This window comes from Pygocentrus nattereri, chromosome 16 (genome assembly GCF_015220715.1).
Source record: "Pygocentrus nattereri isolate fPygNat1 chromosome 16, fPygNat1.pri, whole genome shotgun sequence".
Classification (NCBI taxonomy): Eukaryota; Metazoa; Chordata; class Actinopteri; order Characiformes; family Serrasalmidae; genus Pygocentrus; species Pygocentrus nattereri.
The window spans coordinates 12072892-12092834 of record NC_051226.1 but is presented as its reverse complement, the minus strand read 5'-3'; the positions used below and the strand labels follow the sequence as shown (position 1 = coordinate 12092834).

The 19943-nt window shown below is 37.4% G+C and overlaps 1 protein-coding gene across 2 annotated transcripts; it reads left to right on the top strand.

The window, feature by feature from the left end:
- Positions 1–1833: 1833 nt before the first annotated feature.
- On the top strand, positions 1834–6552 carry LOC108436849. 2 transcript variants are annotated; one of them, XM_017713569.2, is made up of 6 exons: positions 1834–1978; positions 2721–3035; positions 3485–3580; positions 3771–3887; positions 5715–5754; positions 5860–6552. In XM_017713569.2, the coding sequence occupies exons 1-6, from the start codon at positions 1930–1932 to the stop codon at positions 5912–5914; spliced, it is 672 nt and encodes a 223-aa protein (XP_017569058.1). In that variant the 5' UTR covers positions 1834–1929; the 3' UTR covers positions 5915–6552. The 2 variants fall into 2 exon arrangements, with proteins under 2 accessions (XP_017569058.1, XP_017569064.1); XM_017713575.2 differs by lacking the exon at positions 1834–1978 and adding an exon at positions 1988–2228.
- The last annotated feature ends 13391 nt before the right edge of the window (positions 6553–19943 follow it).

Below are 19943 nucleotides of genomic sequence, written 5' to 3'. Positions count from 1 at the left end.
CTCAGAGATTTTGGTTGGTTATTTGAGTTCCTGTTGCCTTTCTATCATCTCGAACCAGCCTGCCCATTCTCCTCTGACCTCTCACATCAACAAGGTATTTTCGTCCACACAACTGCTGCTCACTGGATATTTTCTCTTTTTCGGACCGTTCTCTGTAAACCCTAGAGATGGTTGTGTGTGAATATCCCAGTAGATCAGCAGTTTCTGAAATACTTAGACCAGCCCGTCTGGCACCAACAACCATGCCATGTTCAAAGTCACTTAAATCCCCTTTCTTCCCCCATTCTGATGCTCGGTCTGCACTTCAGCAAGTTGTCTTGACCACCTCTACATGCCTAAATGCACTGAGTTGTGGCCGTGTGATTGGCTGATTAGCTATTTGCGTTAACAAGCAATTGAACGTTACCTACTTTATTAGGGTAGGCCGGTGAGTGTTTATATATATATATATATATATATATATATATATATATATATATATATATATATATATATTATACAATACTTAACAACTTGATGAACTTCTGGTGAACTGATGATTCCGAGAATTAATGAATAAAAACTGTTTAACACTATTAGAGCTTCAGACACCACAGCAACATTTACAGCCCTATGAGGGTCCCTAGTGGTTTTTAAATGCAAAACTGCCCAATACACAAACTGAAACACCTTCCTTATTACAGTCATTACAGCTCACGCCAACTGCTGCACGCACACCAGCACTACATTCACCCTGAGAGTCTGAAAATGCAATAAAAAAGTAATGTCTGCCAACAGGAGGCAGTAGCAGCCCAAGCCTTCCATTATCTCACTATAGCCCACATTTAAAAAGATGATTTTTTTTAAGACCCCTGCTCTAAATTTCTGTTCACTTCAGCCTGTTATTTTTTTAAATCTTATATTACAAAGATTGGCAACATAAAATAAGAAACATTTTAGAGTCACATAAAACTGAGAAGTGAACTTAAAACATCACAAACATGATTTCAACTGGAGGAAGTAAAAAGGATAAAAAGGATTTAATAAATGACTAGGTACTCTATGTCGAGCCGACTCGATTTATTTCTTTCTCGTTCTCTTTTTTTCTTTCTCTTTCTTTCTCTGCCCTCTTCCTTTCTTCCTCTCTCTGTTTCTCTCTTCCTCTCTCCCCCACAGTTCACATTAGCCTACTGTTGGGGTCTCCTGTGTTCTAAATTGTTTTTAATGTGTTTAAAGAGCTATTTTGTTGTAAATGAACCCGTCTTGCTGTAATGATGCTCCGTCTTGCTGTAATGATGCTCCTGTATTTACTGTAAATGGATCTGCAGATGAAGCTGACCACAGGGTGGGTCAGCTGCTCATGAGCAAACGAACAGACTACAAGCTGCTCCCATAACCAATAATGGCTTATTATAAATGCAAATCAAATGTTGAAAATTAAATTAGAATGATTTATAATCAGTTTTATTACATACAAAGGACTGTTTATTATTGGAAGCATTGATCTAATGAAGTGTTTGCCATGTAAAGCTATAAAACCAAACTTTTCTTTTTAGCTATACGGCTTTGAAGGATAAGATAAAGATTTAATCACATTTTTATCCCAAGTAATTCTACTCTGCACCTCTAACTTAAACGTATATTTGTTCAGTTATATTTTGGGGGCACTTGTGCTCTGGTTCTTTTTAGAAAAAACACATACTAAACATCTCCTAAAAATACATTTAGAATGCATTTCCCCTGTCTTTGTCTCATGATTCAGTATTTGCCACCAAATCTATTCACTCACTTCAAGAAACAAAGACAAACAAAGAGAGAGGAGAAAAGAAAGAGAGTGAAAAACAGGGTGGAGAGAGGAAGAGGGGGTCGATGTGCTCTCTTCCTTACAGTTCTCATCTTCTTCTTCTAGCGAGCTGTGGAAATCTGAAAAACTAAACAAGAATCAAGAAAATGTTTGGATTCTCAACTGGACTTCTGCTCCTTTTATTCCTGTTTAATGGTAGTCTCTCAGTTTTCTTACTCCGGGTATATATTTCAACCACAGCTATAAGGAGCTTCTAAATAGAATTCAAAAGGGGTGAGACAGACTGTAAGAAGGCGGCTGCTACATTTTTTGACAGTCAATAGTTTTAAAACAGCTCTTAATTCATATTATTCATCATTATTGATGGCAGAAACAGTTTAGATAATCACTTGAGTTGAAATATTCAAATGGTGACAAAGATTTGTCTCTCATCACATGTGGCTATGTAAGTGGTCCTGTTTTTTGAATATTGATAAGAAGCTTTTTATTGATAAAAATAATTAAGGTATTTTAGATATATCAAGAATGTTAAGCAGATCTTTAGATGATTGAAGAATTATGTAGAAAGCTATAAAGCAAGTATGATAAATGAAGACAGCTTGTTTTAAAGGTAGTGATCAAGTTTTGAATCAGGTAACCTGAAAAATGTTCTAAACAGATAATTACAGCATATCTTCTGATTGTACCCTGAAAACAATATTTAAATCTGGATGGTATATGTTATTGTATAAAAAAAATAGAAACTATTAATTATTAAGATAACAAATGTGTTGTTGGGTCAGGTGCACACCAGCAAACCATAGAGAACAAGCAGCTCTAGTAACTAAATAGGGCTTATTATAACCTTATTATAACTGCAAATCAAATGCTGCAGACCAAATATGAAGGAATTATGATCAGTTTTGGTATATATAAATATATGGTTTTATTTGATCAGGTGCTTGTTCTGAGGTACTGAAGGAGGGTGAGGATAAGGACATTTCATGTGACCCAAGCTCATCAGGACAGACTGTGTGGTGGTTTCGGCTGAAAAACAACTCAGTGTTAGAGTTCATAGCATCTTTTACCAGTTCTGGGGACAAAAAAGCTGGAGACATGGACAGCAAGTTTGACCCTCAGAAGATGAAATCTTCAAAACGTTTAACGCTGAAAGGTTTCAAAAAGGAGACGGACAGTGGCTCCTACAGCTGTGCGTCTATCAACAACAACAAGCTGAACTTTGGCTCTGTGACCAGCCTACAAGGAACACCAGGTGATGAGCTGCATATTTAGCGCACTAACCATAACACAAATAACCTCACTAATTACAGCACCACACACTCTGTTTTCTTTTCTCTGTTCTTCATTTTAATCTCTTTTTCTAACTGCCAGCCTCCCACTTACACCTGTAGGTACAGTGTACACTGTAAAGAATGTTTGGTTTTTAATAAAAAGTTACTTTTTTATCTTCAAATTTAGATGTAAATTTCAAATAAGTTAACAGAATGTAAGACAGAGATTATTGGTCTATTTGCTATTTAATGTCATCAAAATACTATGGCACATGTGCTAAATGTGGTGTCCTTGATGTCACAGCTACCAGCATTTACTGTTTACTGAGAGCATCAGGCATTCAAGTGATCTTCTCATTGTGATTTATGTAATATATATTATTTTGCAGTGATACTGTGATGTTGTAACTGAAAAAAAAATCTTTTTTAGACCCAAAGCCAGAAACCAAAGTGGTCGCAACAACCAGAGAGACACCTGAGCGCTTCACGACTAAACGCACAGTGCCATGTGAACCTAAAAATCAAGGTTATTATTATTATTATTTTATTATTATTATATTGTAGCAGTGTTTATAGTAATAATGTTGTATTTGTGTAGTTTCACTAACAAAATAGTGAATTAATTGCTGTAGGGACGACTTGCTGACTTTACAGTGTGTTTGCTATAAAAAGCTGTTTGGATCAGTGATACTGAAAGTGATGTGCACTGTTGGCAGGGAGAAAGCCGGTCAGCGCGGTCACTCTGGGTTGTGAGCTTGTGATTCTGATTCCTTTGGCTGCAGGCAGTGGTCTTCTTCTCATCCTACTGATTATCACCATTCTGTACTGTAACCGTAAGTACTTTCAGCAATATCACTGAATTACAGGGGTTCTATAATCATCCATAGAGCGCACAGTATTTTGACCACTTTCTATACCATGCTGGTCTCTTATCATATTCACCTCATCTTCCCAAAAAGATCTATTAAGCTGAAGTACAAAAGCACATATCATCGCTGACCAAAGAAAACAAGCATCTCCAAAATAGCAATTTTACAGAAGAACGCAAAAACACTCTTACCTTTCAATGCAAGTTAATATAAACATTTTATTGAAAGTGATTCTAGAACATTTCTATTGGTCCATTCATCATAAAATTTTCTCATGATGAAATCGACAGCTGAGGTATTGAAATGATGAAAAAAAATAAAAATCAATGAAAACAGAGAAACATGGTTTTCTCTGGACAGTGACAATACACATGCATTAGTGCAGAGCAGGACTCAACCCAACATATTTAGTTTTGCTTGCCAAATAACTTTAAAGTATTTAAACAAGATTCTTTCTTTATTGGAGCAAAATCTCCTCCAAATGAAATCTGATTAAAATGGCTCTTAATAACAAGCAAGGTTACCTGTAACACACGAGCGGTTTGTTGTAACAGTCACTAAAATATCTGGGAAATCAGTGCAAAACACAATTAATCCAATACACTTAAAGTTTCCCAACAAAAATAGGCTACAGAAAATACATTTATAAAGATATGATTTGTGAAAAGAGGCACAAACGTACAGGAGAGCAGGGCTTGATCTTTTTGTTTTATGCTTGTTAAATACTTACCAGTATTTGAGTAAGATTAATAATATGCTTATATAAGCAGCACTGATACAAATCTCAGTAAGAAATGAAGACATGATCTTTGTTTCCAGCACCTGATGTTTATGATCAGTTTAGTCAAAGTAACAGAAGGCGGGGTTAATTGTAACAGAGGGGCCAGTTTGAAGTCTGTAGAAAACTGGTAAATCAAACACAATTTACTCAAAATAAATCTATGCTATTTGAACCAGATGGGCTTTCCAACCTAAATATCTAAATAACACATTCATCAAAATATATATTAATCAAATTAAAAACTTGTGATAAGAGTCTGTGGCAAATGTGGTAAATGTATTTTTTTACCACAAAGTTGAAGAGCAAAAATACCAGTAGAACAAAATGAAAATATATTTTTTGGTATGATTCGATGAATCAGTGTATAAAGAAGTTCAAATATCTGACCGTTTTTAATTTATGTAATAGGAAATTAACTTCTCTACTTTGTGGCTCTGAGCTGTAACAGCATGTTAAAACAAACTCTGCCATGTGGAGGCTGCCCTTTAGCCTGGCAAGCTTTCTCTGTGCACTATTTACATGCTTCAAACCAGTGCTGTATTACAGCCACCAAGAAGGCACATAAAAAAGGAAGCTTTTTGCATAAAATGCTTATGAAAAAAGTTACCTTGTGAAAAACAGTCTTCAGGGTGAATCTGGGGAAATATCTGTCTGACCACAGTCAAAATTCACTAATGACATTGCTATGGAAATATATCATGACCAAAAGCATTTTCTGCTTCAACCTGTTTAACTGCATTGAAATGCCATGTTACATTGTAGCTTGTGTTAGTTTGTGCCCCACTTTCCTTTTATTCTTTTCATGTTGATCAAAAGCTGTATGCTTAAGAGTGATTTTACATACAAAAGGCACCGCACAGTGCACTGTGAACGGAAGTATAGAATTGCAACATAAAAACACTGCAAAAAAATATAAGCTGACTTCTTGCAATTAATGCATTTATTAGTTGCTATATTTCAGTGACACCATCGTCACTCTTAAAAATATTTTTTTATCTCATCTCCACAAGATATGAGAACAAGGCGATGCCCGCATCATTACAAAAGACAGTAAGTATTTATTTTACAGTTTACAGTATTTTTCTGTATACATTACTCTGTACATGGATTTGTAATATGACCCATGTCTCTAACTTCAATCTTTCATATCTGCAGCCCCCGAAACAAACCAGCAGGCCACAGGCCTCTGCCTCACCAGTCCGAATTCTAGTCTCCATGTTGACAAACTAACTAATGCCACCTTCTATAGAGAGCAATGCAGTAAACATGGTTAACCTGTATATTTCAAGAATACTCATCACTTTCAAAACAAGCCTGTTGGCCCTCAAATTGCCCATCAAGCTTTCAGAAATGTTCCTCTCAAACTGAATTTCTGGTATAAATGAGCTTCATTATTCTACAGTTGTATTCATTCTTTTTCAGTAACTCTGACTAATTTTACATTTTATCTTTTGAAACAATTTAGACATTATAGCAAATGCAGTAGTGTTCATAGTTCATAGTGAGCCTCTATAATGTGTTAATATTTCAAATTAAATTTACAGAACGTCGCAGCATACATAACTCGCACCGTACAAAAGCTTCATTTTCTTAGTGAGTTCTTTGTCTCAGATATTATATTTTCCACCTGCTGGTAAAATGTATCACAGTCTCGACACATAACATGAATAAGGGTCAAAAAGCATGCAGTAGATCAAGTTTCTAATCAATTAAGGAATTATGCTTGTAATCTATTTTGATCTATGATCTATATATGTGTATTCTGCTTGTACAATTGCTGTTTGCTAAATAGATGAACAATGTGTGTCTAAATTTATGAATTAAAAAACATTTTCAATGATTCACAAATCTGGAATGTATTTGTCTTTTTTCTCTTTTTTTCTTTTTTTAACTGATAACTCACATGAAATTATACTTGTGCTGGCAAAATTATTTTAAGTATTCATGAATAATTTACAATGCATGATGTAAAAGTAAAAATGAATAAAATGACATTTTGCAGAAACACAAGCAGTCTAAATGCATTTTCACAATGTTTCAAATGATTTCAGGAAGCATAATTTCTCTTACACCAACCAAAGACTATATTTGCATTTTCTTTATATCTGTTTTAATTTTGCCCTTGAAAACATCCTTAATTCTTTCACGTTATGCATGGTTGTGTTAGAAAAGAAAAAAAGGATTGCTTGTCCTGCCTCAGAAAAAGAGATGATAATAACAAAGTCATTTTTTTAAGTAAACGAAAATGAATCACCATAATCAGCAAACATCTTAATTTCTGTAATTTCACTGCTTCTCCACATTCAGGTCTCTTGAAAAAGACGCTGATACAAATTGTCAGACTGAGAGCTGCTTTTTGGTGCCATCTGCTTGATTGTAGCACAGCAGATGAAAAGTTGGAGCACAGAGGAAACACCTTGCAGGCCTTTGCAAAAGAAGAACCGCATTTACATTGCTGTGCAAAAGTCAGAGACCACCCTTTCATTTGTTTTATTTTTCAGGGAAGACATTTATTCATTTTACAGTGTCAGGAAAAAAAAAAAAACAGAAAACACATCCTTAACAGAAGAATACACAGAACATCCCTAACAATTAAATTCAATATCTAATGTTTCATATTTCTTTGCCTTTATTACAGCTCCATTCTCCATAATCTTGCTTTTGGTTTTTCGAGAAAACCTGCAGGGAGTTCTACTGCAAATGTTCTTTCCTTCCTCTTGACAGCTACACATTCTTTCAGGCCTACAGTGCTGAGTTGTCTTCTCACAGTGGAAAGGTGGACATCACCTGAGAAGGTCTTGTATGGTGATTTGAATTATTTTCATATTTATTTTTCCTAGGCTTTCCTTCCTGATGCAAGTAGATTATTTTAGAGAAAAGAACTTTGCAAGGCAGCTATGGTGTGTTTGGGTAGCTGTTTGTGTGAATGCTTGTGCCTCTTTGAAGAGGAACAGAATGTCAGTAACTCTACTGGAAGAGGATTTTGTTGGGAGGACTCAGCTGTAGGTGGTTGGCCTTAAGACTGGAAGGAGAGAGTTAACGTGGCAGTAGAGCACAAAAGTAAATAAACTATAAATGACACATAGAGTTAATATACTGTCAGTGTTGGAGGATTTAGTAATATTCTGCATATTTAATGATTGTTTTTACTTGAAACTGAGTAAATGAAAGGGTGGTCTTGTGCACAGTACTGTATAACACACTAAGGTTCACACCTTAGGCACTGACCACAAACAATACACATCCCTTAGTGAAAATGACCCTTCACAAATCTGTCTGCATTAAGTATTAAAGTTTATAGATACAAACAAATGAAACGACACAGAAACAATATCAAACATGTCCACTGTCTTTTTTTATTTAATCAGAAGAAAATCCCTCCTCCATAACGCTGTCCCTGGGTTAGAATAAGAGCATTGCACTTCAAAAGAAAGGCACAATATTGTATAGACGATATCACCATGAGAGGAAGACTAAGTCTATCTTGATCACTTTGGCAATACAAGACCTACAGCAGGGGATAAAACGACATGGCATGTTTTGGGAAGACTTCTGGGACTAAAAGGTGCATTTCATGTTTAGAAAATACAACATACGCAGTAATGGTCTGTTGGTCCTAGCTGTAGTGCAGATGTTTAAATGAGTGTCGGTTCAAATGAAAATGAAACAAAGACTCATAATTGGTATGCCACATCCTACTCAAGCTGAGAACATCACGAGCATGGTGTTGCTACAGGCCAAGGTCAGGTGGTATTACACGATTCATACTTTCTAACCACATGACAGCTTCACTGGTGCTGAAAGGAAGTTCATTTTATTGTAAGGCTTGCCAGTAATCTCTTTCACTCCTCCTGCTTTTTTCAGTGCTAAGATATAAGACCTGGTGCTACCACAGCCCATCTGCAAGCAACAGTGAGAGGCACTATAGCAAATACACTTCAGAAAGCCAAGACAGAGCCTTTGAAATGAGAAAACCCTTCTGCGTAACTATATTCAGACATCGTAGTGACTATCAAAAGCATTCAAAAGCATCACAATCCAAAACACCATTTACTCAAACACCTTTAATACAGTTCTCTACTGTAAACTAGAGGATGTAAACTAAAACGGAAGTGCTGTACACTAGTGTCTCCAGGTGCATGGCTTATCAAACAGCTACAGTACTGTGTGAAAGTTTTAGGCAAATTTTTAAACAATGTACCTCAGTAGTGAGTTTATCACAATATACATTAGAATAAAATCATATTCGTAATTCAAACAAAAAAAAAAAAGTAACAAGAGTTTCTTAGGTCCATATTTTTTCTTGACACCCTCACAGCCACCACAGAGACTTGTTAATATCATCAATTACATCATGAGTACAATTTACTGAAGCACTGATTGGTCAAACCAGGAGTTGCTTTTTAACTACATATAATACTGGGCTTCCTTGAGGAGAGGTTTGAAAATGATTAAACAAACACACTAACATCCATAAAATCACTATATATATATATATAAAATCCGTATTAATAAATATCCATGAAAATGTGTCTTGGGTGCGCCTAAAACTTTTTTGTGTACAAGTCTGCAGAAATACTCCTGATACAAAATGAATTCATAATTCATGCAGTATACTAGGTTTAATCTGGACGGCACTTCTTGAAGTGATAATAAACTAATATAGTGATGGAGGGAGCACTTCAGTGTCCTTCCATCACTGCAAACATGGGGTTGAACAGCTACTCTGTCAGTAATAAAGATATTTACTTTTGCCTTTTTACTTTTGTCATGGGTTAAAGTAAGCAAAGAATTACTCAAAACACATATTTCCCAAAAGTCTGTTCTGCTGATTTAGGATTGGTTCTTATTTGGCGAAGCTGATCCCAGATCAGAATTCTTAACGTGGGAAGTGGGAAAGATATTTACTTTTGCCTTTTTACTTTTGTCATGGGTTAAAGTAAGCAAAGAATTACTCAAAACACATATTTCCCAAAAGTCTGTTCTGCTGATTTAGGATTGGTTCTTATTTGGTGAAGCTGATCCCAGATCAGAATTCTTAACGTGGGAAGACAATAAATATAAATATGGGCTGATGCATGTTGGTGTTTAAAGTGTCTGTCTGTGTGTACATCTTTACAGATTATACACATTAGTATGAGCAACTCCTTTGATTTGCAGCTCTATGTGTTGCAGGGAGATGTAGCGTGGAGGCAACCTGAAAGGCAGCATGCAGAACTAAAGTCAGTAGTGAAGTTAATTTTTCTATACAAGTGAAATTATTCTATACAATACTGAAAGGTACATACAGGTTTTGGAGCAACATATGCTGCCATCCAAGCAATGATTTTTTCAGGGACGTCCCTGCTTATTTCAGCAAGACAATGCCAAGCCACATTCTGCATGTGTTACAACAGCATGGCTTCATAGTAAAAGAGTGCTGGTACTAGACTGGCCTGCCTGCAGTCCAGACCTGTCTCCCATTGAAAATGTGTTGGGCATTATAAAGCACAAAATACAACAACGGGACTGTTGAGCAACTGAAGTTGTACATCAAGCAAGAATGGGAAAGAATTCCACCTACAAAGCTTCAATAATTAGGGTCCGCAGTTCCCAAACGCTTATTGAGTGTTGTTAAAAGGAAAGGTGATGTAACACAGTGGAAAACTGTCCCAACTTCTTTGGAACATGTTGCAGGCATCAAATTCAAAATTAGTGAATATTTGCAAAAAACAATAGAGTTTATCTCTTTGAGCATTAAATATCTTGTCTTTGTAGTGTATTCAATTGAATATAATTTGAAAAGGATTTGCAAATCATCGTATTCTCTTGACCTCTTGACAGCTACACATTCTTTCAGACCTACAGTGCTGAGTTGTCTTCTCACAGTGGAAAGGTGGACATAAACACCTGAGGAGGTCTTGTATGGTGGTTTGAATTATTTTCATATTTATTTTTCCTAGGCTTTCCTTCCTGATGCAAGTAGATTATTTTAATTTGAAAATTTAATTTATTTATCTGTGAAAAAAATGCGGAGATCAGCAGTATTCATGACTAAGTTGTGTCCTGGAATTGTTGAACAGCACAAAACATGATCCTAACCAACTGGCACTTGTGGAATGATTCAGAAAAAACTGACATTAACAAATCTGCCCTTTTTAACTGTAGGTTAGTGCCGTCTTTTGGTTTTGTCTTGGGGAAGTGTGGGAGCAGTGTGGTCTCCAGTTCATCCAGCACTGGTCCTGATGCCTGCAAAACAAATATTAAATGTGACTGACAGTTACATTTCTTCATATGTTTATGTTCTTGGATTATATGGAGATTGCTGGTGTCGAGTACCACTGCTGCAGAGTGGGTGGGTGGGGCCTTTGCTGGAGGGGCGTGTGGATGTGAAGAAGGTGGGACTACAGCAGCAGCAGGTGCTGCTACTGGAGGACCAGAGAAGTCACTGAATAGCACATCAAGCACTGCTGACTCATCCATAGATGTCTGTGAGTAATAGAGAGGGAAAGTCATTTCAGACAAGCTAAAAGAAGCTAGTCTTTATTTGCACTTGACCATTTCATGGCCCCTTTAGCACAGTTATATAAATGCTACATTTATAAAGGTTTATTCCAAAAAATGTCAGTTGTCATAACCTTTTCTGATGTAAAATGGACTAAATCAGTCAATCGGACACTCGTTTGAATAAGCGTTAATTTAAGGTTAATGTCACTTGTTATAAAGGCTTATGTAGGTGTCATGTACCCTTATGAATGCTGCCCTTAAGTAAAGTGTTACTGAAGCCTTAGTGAGCTTCTCTTCTACCACCTGCTAGTCCTACAATAATTCAAAGAGATGACATCTAAAACAAGACTTCACTCTCTATAGCTATGAAAACTATTCTATACTTCTGCTGCTGAAAATGTCTACAATTCTGCTGATGTTTTCCTGTTTTTAGATGCAAAAAGCACCTCATGGAACTGGCTTGTAATGCACTTACTCACAATTAACAATTGGAAAACTCTCCAGAAGGTGGTAGTACTGCCTGACAACTATAATAAAATAAAGACAGCAAAGTCAGAAGTTAAAAATATAAGTAAATAATATTTTGCCTTAAAATGCTCTGCCATGTAATTTTGTTCAGGTTAAAAATGTCTCAGAACTATAACAAAACAATGTCTCAGGCATGAGGCAATGTATTCATAGCCATAGACCTAATTACACAGATCACATTACAAATTTGTAATGTGACCTACATGTACAGGGGGAGCTGGGTTAATTGGACTGCATATATATTGTGATATACTTTGAGCTACAAACAAACATATTGGATACAGCAATACATCAATAATGTGTGTGTATATATATATATATAAAATTAGTAATATACAATTTATGTACACAATGTACACAATTAATGTCTGATTGTGGCAGCTGACATTTTCTGTATAGTAAAATTGATAATCATTTAAAAATAAGATCTTATAAAAGCTACAAAATAAATGTGAACATAAACAGATTCTTGCAGATATAAAATGCTCATCCTATCAAAAGAATTAAATGAATTTTGAAAGCCTTATTTTTCATTTATTCAAATGTTTTCACATACATGACAACACCAGCTGCAAGAAAATTGACCCTAGAATATCATTAAGAAATTACTGTTCATATGCAAGTAATATATATATATATATATATATATATATATATATATATATATATATATATATATATATATATATATGTATATATATATATTTATTATACACACACACACACACACACACACATATGTGTGTGTGTGTGTGTGTGTGTTTGTGTGTGTGTGTGTGTGTGTGTGTGTGTGTGTGTGTTTGTGTGTGTGTGTGTGTGTGTGTGTGTGTGTGTGTGTGTGTGTGTGTGTGTGTGTGTGTGTGTGTGTGTGTGTTTAGGCTCGTCAGAGGTGGGTCCCAGAGTGCTTTTAGTGGACGGAGGTGGGGCAGAAAGTGCAACAGAACACCAAAGAACACCAAAAGTGACACATAATCACAAAAGTGTACATGACTTTAAGCAACTTCTACACATCTACTGCCACCTACTGGTCATGATTACACAATTCAAAGAGTGAGAGGAAGAGACTTACTCCCTCTTGCATGCGACTTTGCAGGACGTTTACATGCATGAAAAGCTATATAACACACTAAGGATGTACTGGAGTCCAAATTCAAAACACTGGAGAGATTCTGCCCCTCCTCTGGAAAAGAAAATTCAAACAAGAAGCTGGTGAATAAAAAGCCACCTTTAACTTTGTGCTAGATGGCTTGTCAGGTCCTCCAGTGTGACTGAAACACTTAACATTAGCATTTGTTAGCTAGATAGCATTAGCAGCACTTAAATACTGGCTGTGAATGTAAGTACTCGGATGGAAAAATTACTTAAAATGTCCATCCATATCAGTAGATGTAATAAATTATGTAAGGTGAGCACCGCTAGCAATGGTTTCTTTGAATTACTTCTTGGATTTATTCTTCTTCTGCTCATGTTACTGAAAAAAGTGAGAGTTGAGTGTAGAGTATAAAGAAAGGTAAAACAAGAAAAAAGCAGTCTGAGAGAGGATTGCTGAGTTACTTCTACTACTACTACAACTACTACTACTAGTAATAATAATAATAATTATTATTATTATTATAATGAAAATAAATAATTAAAATAAATAATATTAATAATTAAAAAGTAATAATAAAATGCTGGTATCAGCTCAAAATATCTGATAATGCTTTAGAGTAATTGACAAGACAATGACAGATGAAGTTAAAAAGAAATAGTAAACAGACACTGAATTTTAATTGAATGCCAAGTTAAAGAAATACATTTTAAAAATGTTCTTCAAGGTGTGTACTGAGCTTGACTGTCTAATAGAAGTGTGAGTTCAACACATGACAAAAACAGACAGACACTCTATGATGTAAACAATCTGAGCTGCTACATTTTGTACAAGTTGTAGAAAATGAATTGTTTTCTTAGGAAGTTCAGTAAGAAGGGCATTACAATAATCATTTCTACTGCTTTTGTGGGTGTGAGTGGACAAGAGGTATACTAGATTTTGCATGTGCAGGTGGACATAATAAGTGGTTGAATCGGGGGAGCGTACTTGCATTGATGATCAGGCTTGTGCAGGCATCTACCTTCTTGTCCAGTATACTGAGGAGCTTTAGGAGCCACAGGCTCTGAGGATGGCAAAGGATTTGCCTGTCAGCATCAGTGAAATAGAGGTGGATATCTTTGAGGCAGTACCTGAGAGTCTACATAGATGGACAATAAGATGGACTGGACTAATATCACACAGGCTCTATACAAGAAAGGTCAGAGCTGGCTGTTGTGTGCTGGTGCAGCAGAGCAAAGGAAGCTGATTCAAATAGATTCAGCAAACTCATCAGGAAAGTGGATTCTGTCCTGGGAGTGGAACTGGAGTCTTTTTTGGGGGCCTCAGACAAAAGGATGCTATGGAAACAACTTAGCATTATGGACAATGCCTCTTATCCCATACAAATCACACTGGAGTCATACTAGAGCACATTCAGCAATAAACTGAGACCACCCAGATGTACCACAGAATGCCACAGGAATTATTTTCTACCAGTGGCCATTTGTGCAACTTCAGACACTGAGAATAATAAGTGGATTAGCATACTAACAGTAAGGTGATTATAGTGGAGCCTTATCTTAGCAAGGAGACAGCAAGGCAGGCAACACAGCGTGAAGCGGCAAAAGGAGCTCAAGGCACGGTTGGTGCTACAACACAGTGTGGCGTGGTGGAGGAGCACCAAGCAATGGTGAAATGGAAGCTGGTCAGGGAGCCTGGATGCCATCACAGTGCAGCATAAATGGCAGATCGCACTTGTTGGCATAAGCTTGTCAGTTTCTCAGCTACGTCAGATGGCTGGGAGATCTGGGGGAACCATCTAACTCAGGTCAGTCACCACCGGGCAAATTAACCTGAGGGAGAGAAAGCAGCTCTCAGTTGCCCTGGGGGTCTGAGCCAAACATGCAAGTTTTGGCTTGCACCCATATGAGATACATACATCCTCTGTAAGAACCTCTTGCTGACATCCAGGGCCATGCTTGACCTCAGGAAGAAAAACATTGGGATTGAAAACAGGGCAAGTGAAGCTCATCACAGTGGCTAGCTGTGAAACCAAGGCAGAGAGCAATGCAAACAGTTGCCATGCCAGTGCCACCAGACAGTGGACAGCAAAAAAGAGGAAGGCAGTAGGGAGGAGGGCTGCTGCTGCTGTCACCATCCTCAGTAGCAGCGGACCTGATGCGGTGGGACTGGGTTGGGTCACTAGGACTGTGGAGGGGCAGGGTGGTGACGGCCACAGGGCATGCCCTGGTGGGAAGGATAGAAAACACATATTCCACTTCCATGTCAGATTGCAAAGAAGTGGAATTTTGAGTAAGCCTGTGCAATGTGGCAGCTATTTTAGCAAACCCTCACATGAAGCACTAGTAGTATAAGAAGCTTCATAACTCCCTGAAGCTCCATGGTATGAGCTACTGCTGCACCATGCCAGGTCTGTTTTTACCCTTGCGTTGCTTACCATGTGACCCGGGAATCTTACACACCACTGAAGGAGGCTGCATGTCTTAGGGTGCAGCCAAAGGTTTGCAGACTTGATTGCTTGGAACATCTGCTCTAAGTTTGTGAGTGTGTCTTGAAAACTGAGTGCTTGGACCTGTGCACTACCCAGACAGTTGATTCACTGGTTCTTGGGCATGCCAGTGAGCATTTGCCCATCAGCCACTCGAACGCAGCCTGTGCATTACAAAGACTGAAGGCCATAAAGTGCAATAGCGCCATCATTTCTCTGGTGTCCGGAGCCAGTGCTACCTGCACAATATCCACTCCACTGGTCCAATGAGCTGAGCCAGTGAGCTGTTGTCAATGTGCAGGAGCGGACATGAGTTTGGCCTGGTAATGTCATTGAGCCACCAGTAGTCCACATAAAAATGCTTGCTACCATCTTTCTTTTTGGCTAGGACCACTTGATGGCTCAATGACCCCCAACCCCAGCACAAAACACAGAGAGGCAGTGTTGTGGGAGGACACAAAAACTGAGGAGGGTAGACTTCCAACTGCTATTTAACAGCAAAGCCCACCCTCCGCACAGTTTACTCCAGGCAACATAACCACACTAATAACAGCAGCAATAAGTATTCTTCTTACCCAGGAGCTCTGAGAGCCACTTTGCATGGCTGAATCTTGGTTGCCAACTCAGCCTGAACAAAATCTCTTCAAAAGCCACTTTAGGTGTGAGGGAGCATGCCAGGATGTCATAGTGATAACAAAGACTCAGTGTCAGTGAGAGCAGCAGGCCATTTCCTGTCCCTTCTTTGTGCAGCACCAGCACAACAATCCCTCTGCCACTGCTTGGTTGAGGGCTGCTCAGAATGTTTTGTCCTCTTTGAGCTAACCTGCTGCCTAGCACTGTTGCTTGCCACAGCATTTTCATAGCATGCGCAAGCTCTGCCAGCAGGGCATTCAGGAAGTGCTCCACTGGCACTTCCTCCTGCACAGCCTTCTCAAACACTGTGTATGCCTGTTGAATTGTTGTGATCAGGTCCAGTATGCTTACCTTTAGCCTCTGCCTCTCAGGGAGCAGCCACTGGCCAACCAGGTTTCCAGCATCTGTTACTGGAGGGCTGTGATCAGCACCACTAGGTCATCTTGTTGATCCACAAGCATCTGTAGGGCTTTCCCCTCCAGTGCCAAATGCAGCTGTGTTGCAGTGATGGATACCATTCAGCTGTGATGCCAGGCAACTACTTGCTGTGCAGAGTACAGAGCTACTAGTTAACTGCTCCACTAATGAGCCTCATTGCCCTGTTTCCCTTTCCATCTTCTACAGCCAGCTGCCTTTCTCTTGGCTGGCTGGACCTATCAGAGAATGAGCAGGCAGAGTGCTCAGTACCCCCTTCCTTCAGGCTATGTCCTCTTTGCCATCCGCCTTCAAGTTTATTGATGTGCCACTCAATTTCTTTTCATTCAGTGTGCCATATCTCACTTCTGACACCAATGTAGTGTCAGCATAGAAAGAGATGCAGAAAACATAGCATATACAGGTGAATGATCTTTTATTTTGAGCAGGCATTTTAATAGACAGTAAGAAATGACTAGCCCAGTGCTAATGCAAACACAAAACAGGGCTAATACAGGAGGACACAACACTTGAGGAGGGAATACACTTCAATTACTAGTTAACTGCAAAGCCTACCCTCCTTGGACACAGTTTACTCCCACCAACACAACCACACTAATAACAGCAACATCAGCAACAACAGCAACAATGAGCATCCTTCTTACCTTGAAGTGTGGAATGCCCTGAGAGCCACTTTGCATGGCCACACCCCCTAAATCACATTGTTATCACATTGATTTAGCAGTTTACTCAGGCTTTAGCAGGAAAAGTGTTTGTAATAAAGCTGTTAAGGTCCTCTTTAGAATTTGTCTAACGAGTATGTTTGCTATGTTGTGGGCAGATTCTGAAATAGAGTATTAAACATTATATAGTATCTAAAATTACTGTCCTAAAATTTAAAAAGTAACCATATTCCACAAAATATAACTGACTGAATACAGATACTCAATTTTTGTATTTTGAATATATATTCCAGATACTTGTTTTTCAGCCCTGCATAATATACATATACAATGCAATGCACAGCAATGTTCTCTAACTAAAGGTACTGAAGATATTTCATTGAGGGTGAGAGTGTACTGTTGTAATAACAGCATGATTTCTGTTGGATGTTGGCCCTTAATTACCTTTCTAAGTATTATTTTTATAGTAAAATACTATTTAATTATATAGTACTATTGCAACAAATACATAATTTCAGAGAATTTGGATCTGACTGACCACACTAGGCATGATTTGCAGTAAAGTAAAATTTATTGTATCATACAGTAGAATTTTAACAATTCCATAATTTTACAAAAATTGTCCATAAGTGAATAAAAGTTTCTATGCATTTTTATTGAATGAATGCAGCCAGTTGACATCAAGAAACAAAATACAGGGGGTGCCTGAATGCCTCAAAATAAAAAATCTAAGTTCTATCAAAAATAATGAACTTATTATGAAGTTATGCTATTCATTAGGGAAAAATAGGGAAGCTCATTGTTTAGCTGTTTTACAGTCACCAGGCTTCTGTCTTCAATATTTTTATTTAACTTGAGATCTAGCACTGGTCTGCCTCAAGGTGGTACTGTGGCAAATTATAGCCTAGGAGCTGTAACAATGTCCAGAATACCCCTGAAAAACTTTACAATATGCTCCAGCTTTGCTGGAAATCTAAAAAAACGACCAATTTCCCAAGAGTTTGGTGTAAAGAGGATAGAATAAATTATTACTCATTCCTCCAACAGAAGACAATAGTGGAGATGTGTAAAATCTCAGTTAACGTGTAGAATATGTGACGAATGCATTACCAAACTATAACAGAGCATTTCTGGATGAAGAAGTGTTAAACAATACATTTACATGCCACTGAAGCTGGCAACAATACTGCTATGGGAGTGAGTTAGCAGCCAGTCAAGGCTAGAGCAGGCTGCTGGAGACTAGATATTAGTAGAAATGTGATTGGGCAAAAACACAGCATCATGACATGAAGATTTTTATGATATATTATAATTTCACAATATTTTGTTTTTCTGATGTTTGAGAACTTAGACAGAATGAACGTACAGTGCCACATTTATCAAGACATAATGAAACATTGTCATATTGCCCCTCTCTATGCAGAAATGTGAATTATGTACTCAGCATTTGAGCTGAATGGAAATGAGCTTAGCTTATGGTAATAGACAGTGATAAACTCCAGAGTTCAGGCTTTCAGTCAGTTATATGTTATTACATCAACACTTTGATCCACATGAATACTGAGGACTTTGGCTGTTATTTCATTTAGCAGTTAACAGGTTATTCCTTTTTTAGGCAGAAAATAATAACCAGAAAATTACACAAAAGCCTCAGTATCATGTATAATATACAATCTAGAAGCCTCAGCACTAATTATAATATCAAATCTATTAGTATATAATTTACCCACTATTTATCTTTGTGTACTCTACTGCCACTTTAATTCCTCCATCCTTCTGATCTTAAAACCAACCAGTTACAGCTCCCAACAAAAGCTGCTTCAAAAGAGTTGACTTTCTAAGAGACACCAACATTTACACAGCTATCCAAACACATCTTAGTTGCCTTAGAAAATCTTTCTCATGAACATGGCAAAATGGCAAAGATATTTCTGTGGAGATTAGTTACAAAATAATCCGCTTATATAAGAAGGAGAAGGCCAAAGGAAAAAAACAAGAGTTTCCAAAACTGGAGTTCAAAGCATTATAAGATAACCAGATGTTTAACAACTGTGCAAGACAAACAGCCGTCAGATAAACACTTCTTAAAGCTTTTGATCTTTGAGTGAAAACCAAGCTCCAATCTTGCTTCAGATCTGAAAAAAATCCACAGGTGTTTCTGTCCATCCTCCTGCTGTGAGCTGCAATAAAGACGTGATATTACATTTACTTGTTGAGGCACATGTAATTGTCCAGTAATTTTGTGCTTTTTGTTTAGATTGATTTTATTTCCTTAGCATTTTGACAACCAACATTACTTTTCAGAATGCTGTTGCAAACCCATAATGAGGAAGGTAAAAGTGAAAGTGTCTGAAAAACATTTAAAGAAGCACAGAAAGAATAATGATATTGGAAATCTTCCAAAAAATACCATAGGAAATACCCAAACCACAGAGAGGAACCAAAACTCAGAAGGAGAACCCATCCTCCTCAGATAAAGTAGACCAAGTATACAGAACACACAGAGGAATATTAAGTGTTAATGTCCAGCCCAAATTCTTAACACTGGACATTTTTAGCCAATGTTTAACATTTACTTCAAAGCCTCTGAACCTTTTATGTACCTTTTTTGTATGTACATGAGGAGTAGAAGGTGAGTATTTACTTGTCTGCTAACCCTACAAATGATGCATGATTATGTCCAGCAATACTGATTAAAACTACTTTTAACTACATTTACCTGGTTAAATGCATATAGTTCAAAGAACACAGGTTTGGGTCCTGACTTTCAGCTGCTCTCCTGTCATTGTATGAATTTGTTAAATTTCATCAGCAGCACATAATTTCATTTATTAAGGATTGATTAGATAAACTTGGTACAGGATGGTTGCTGTAATCAACAACAACAAAAACAACAACAACAATAACAATAATAATA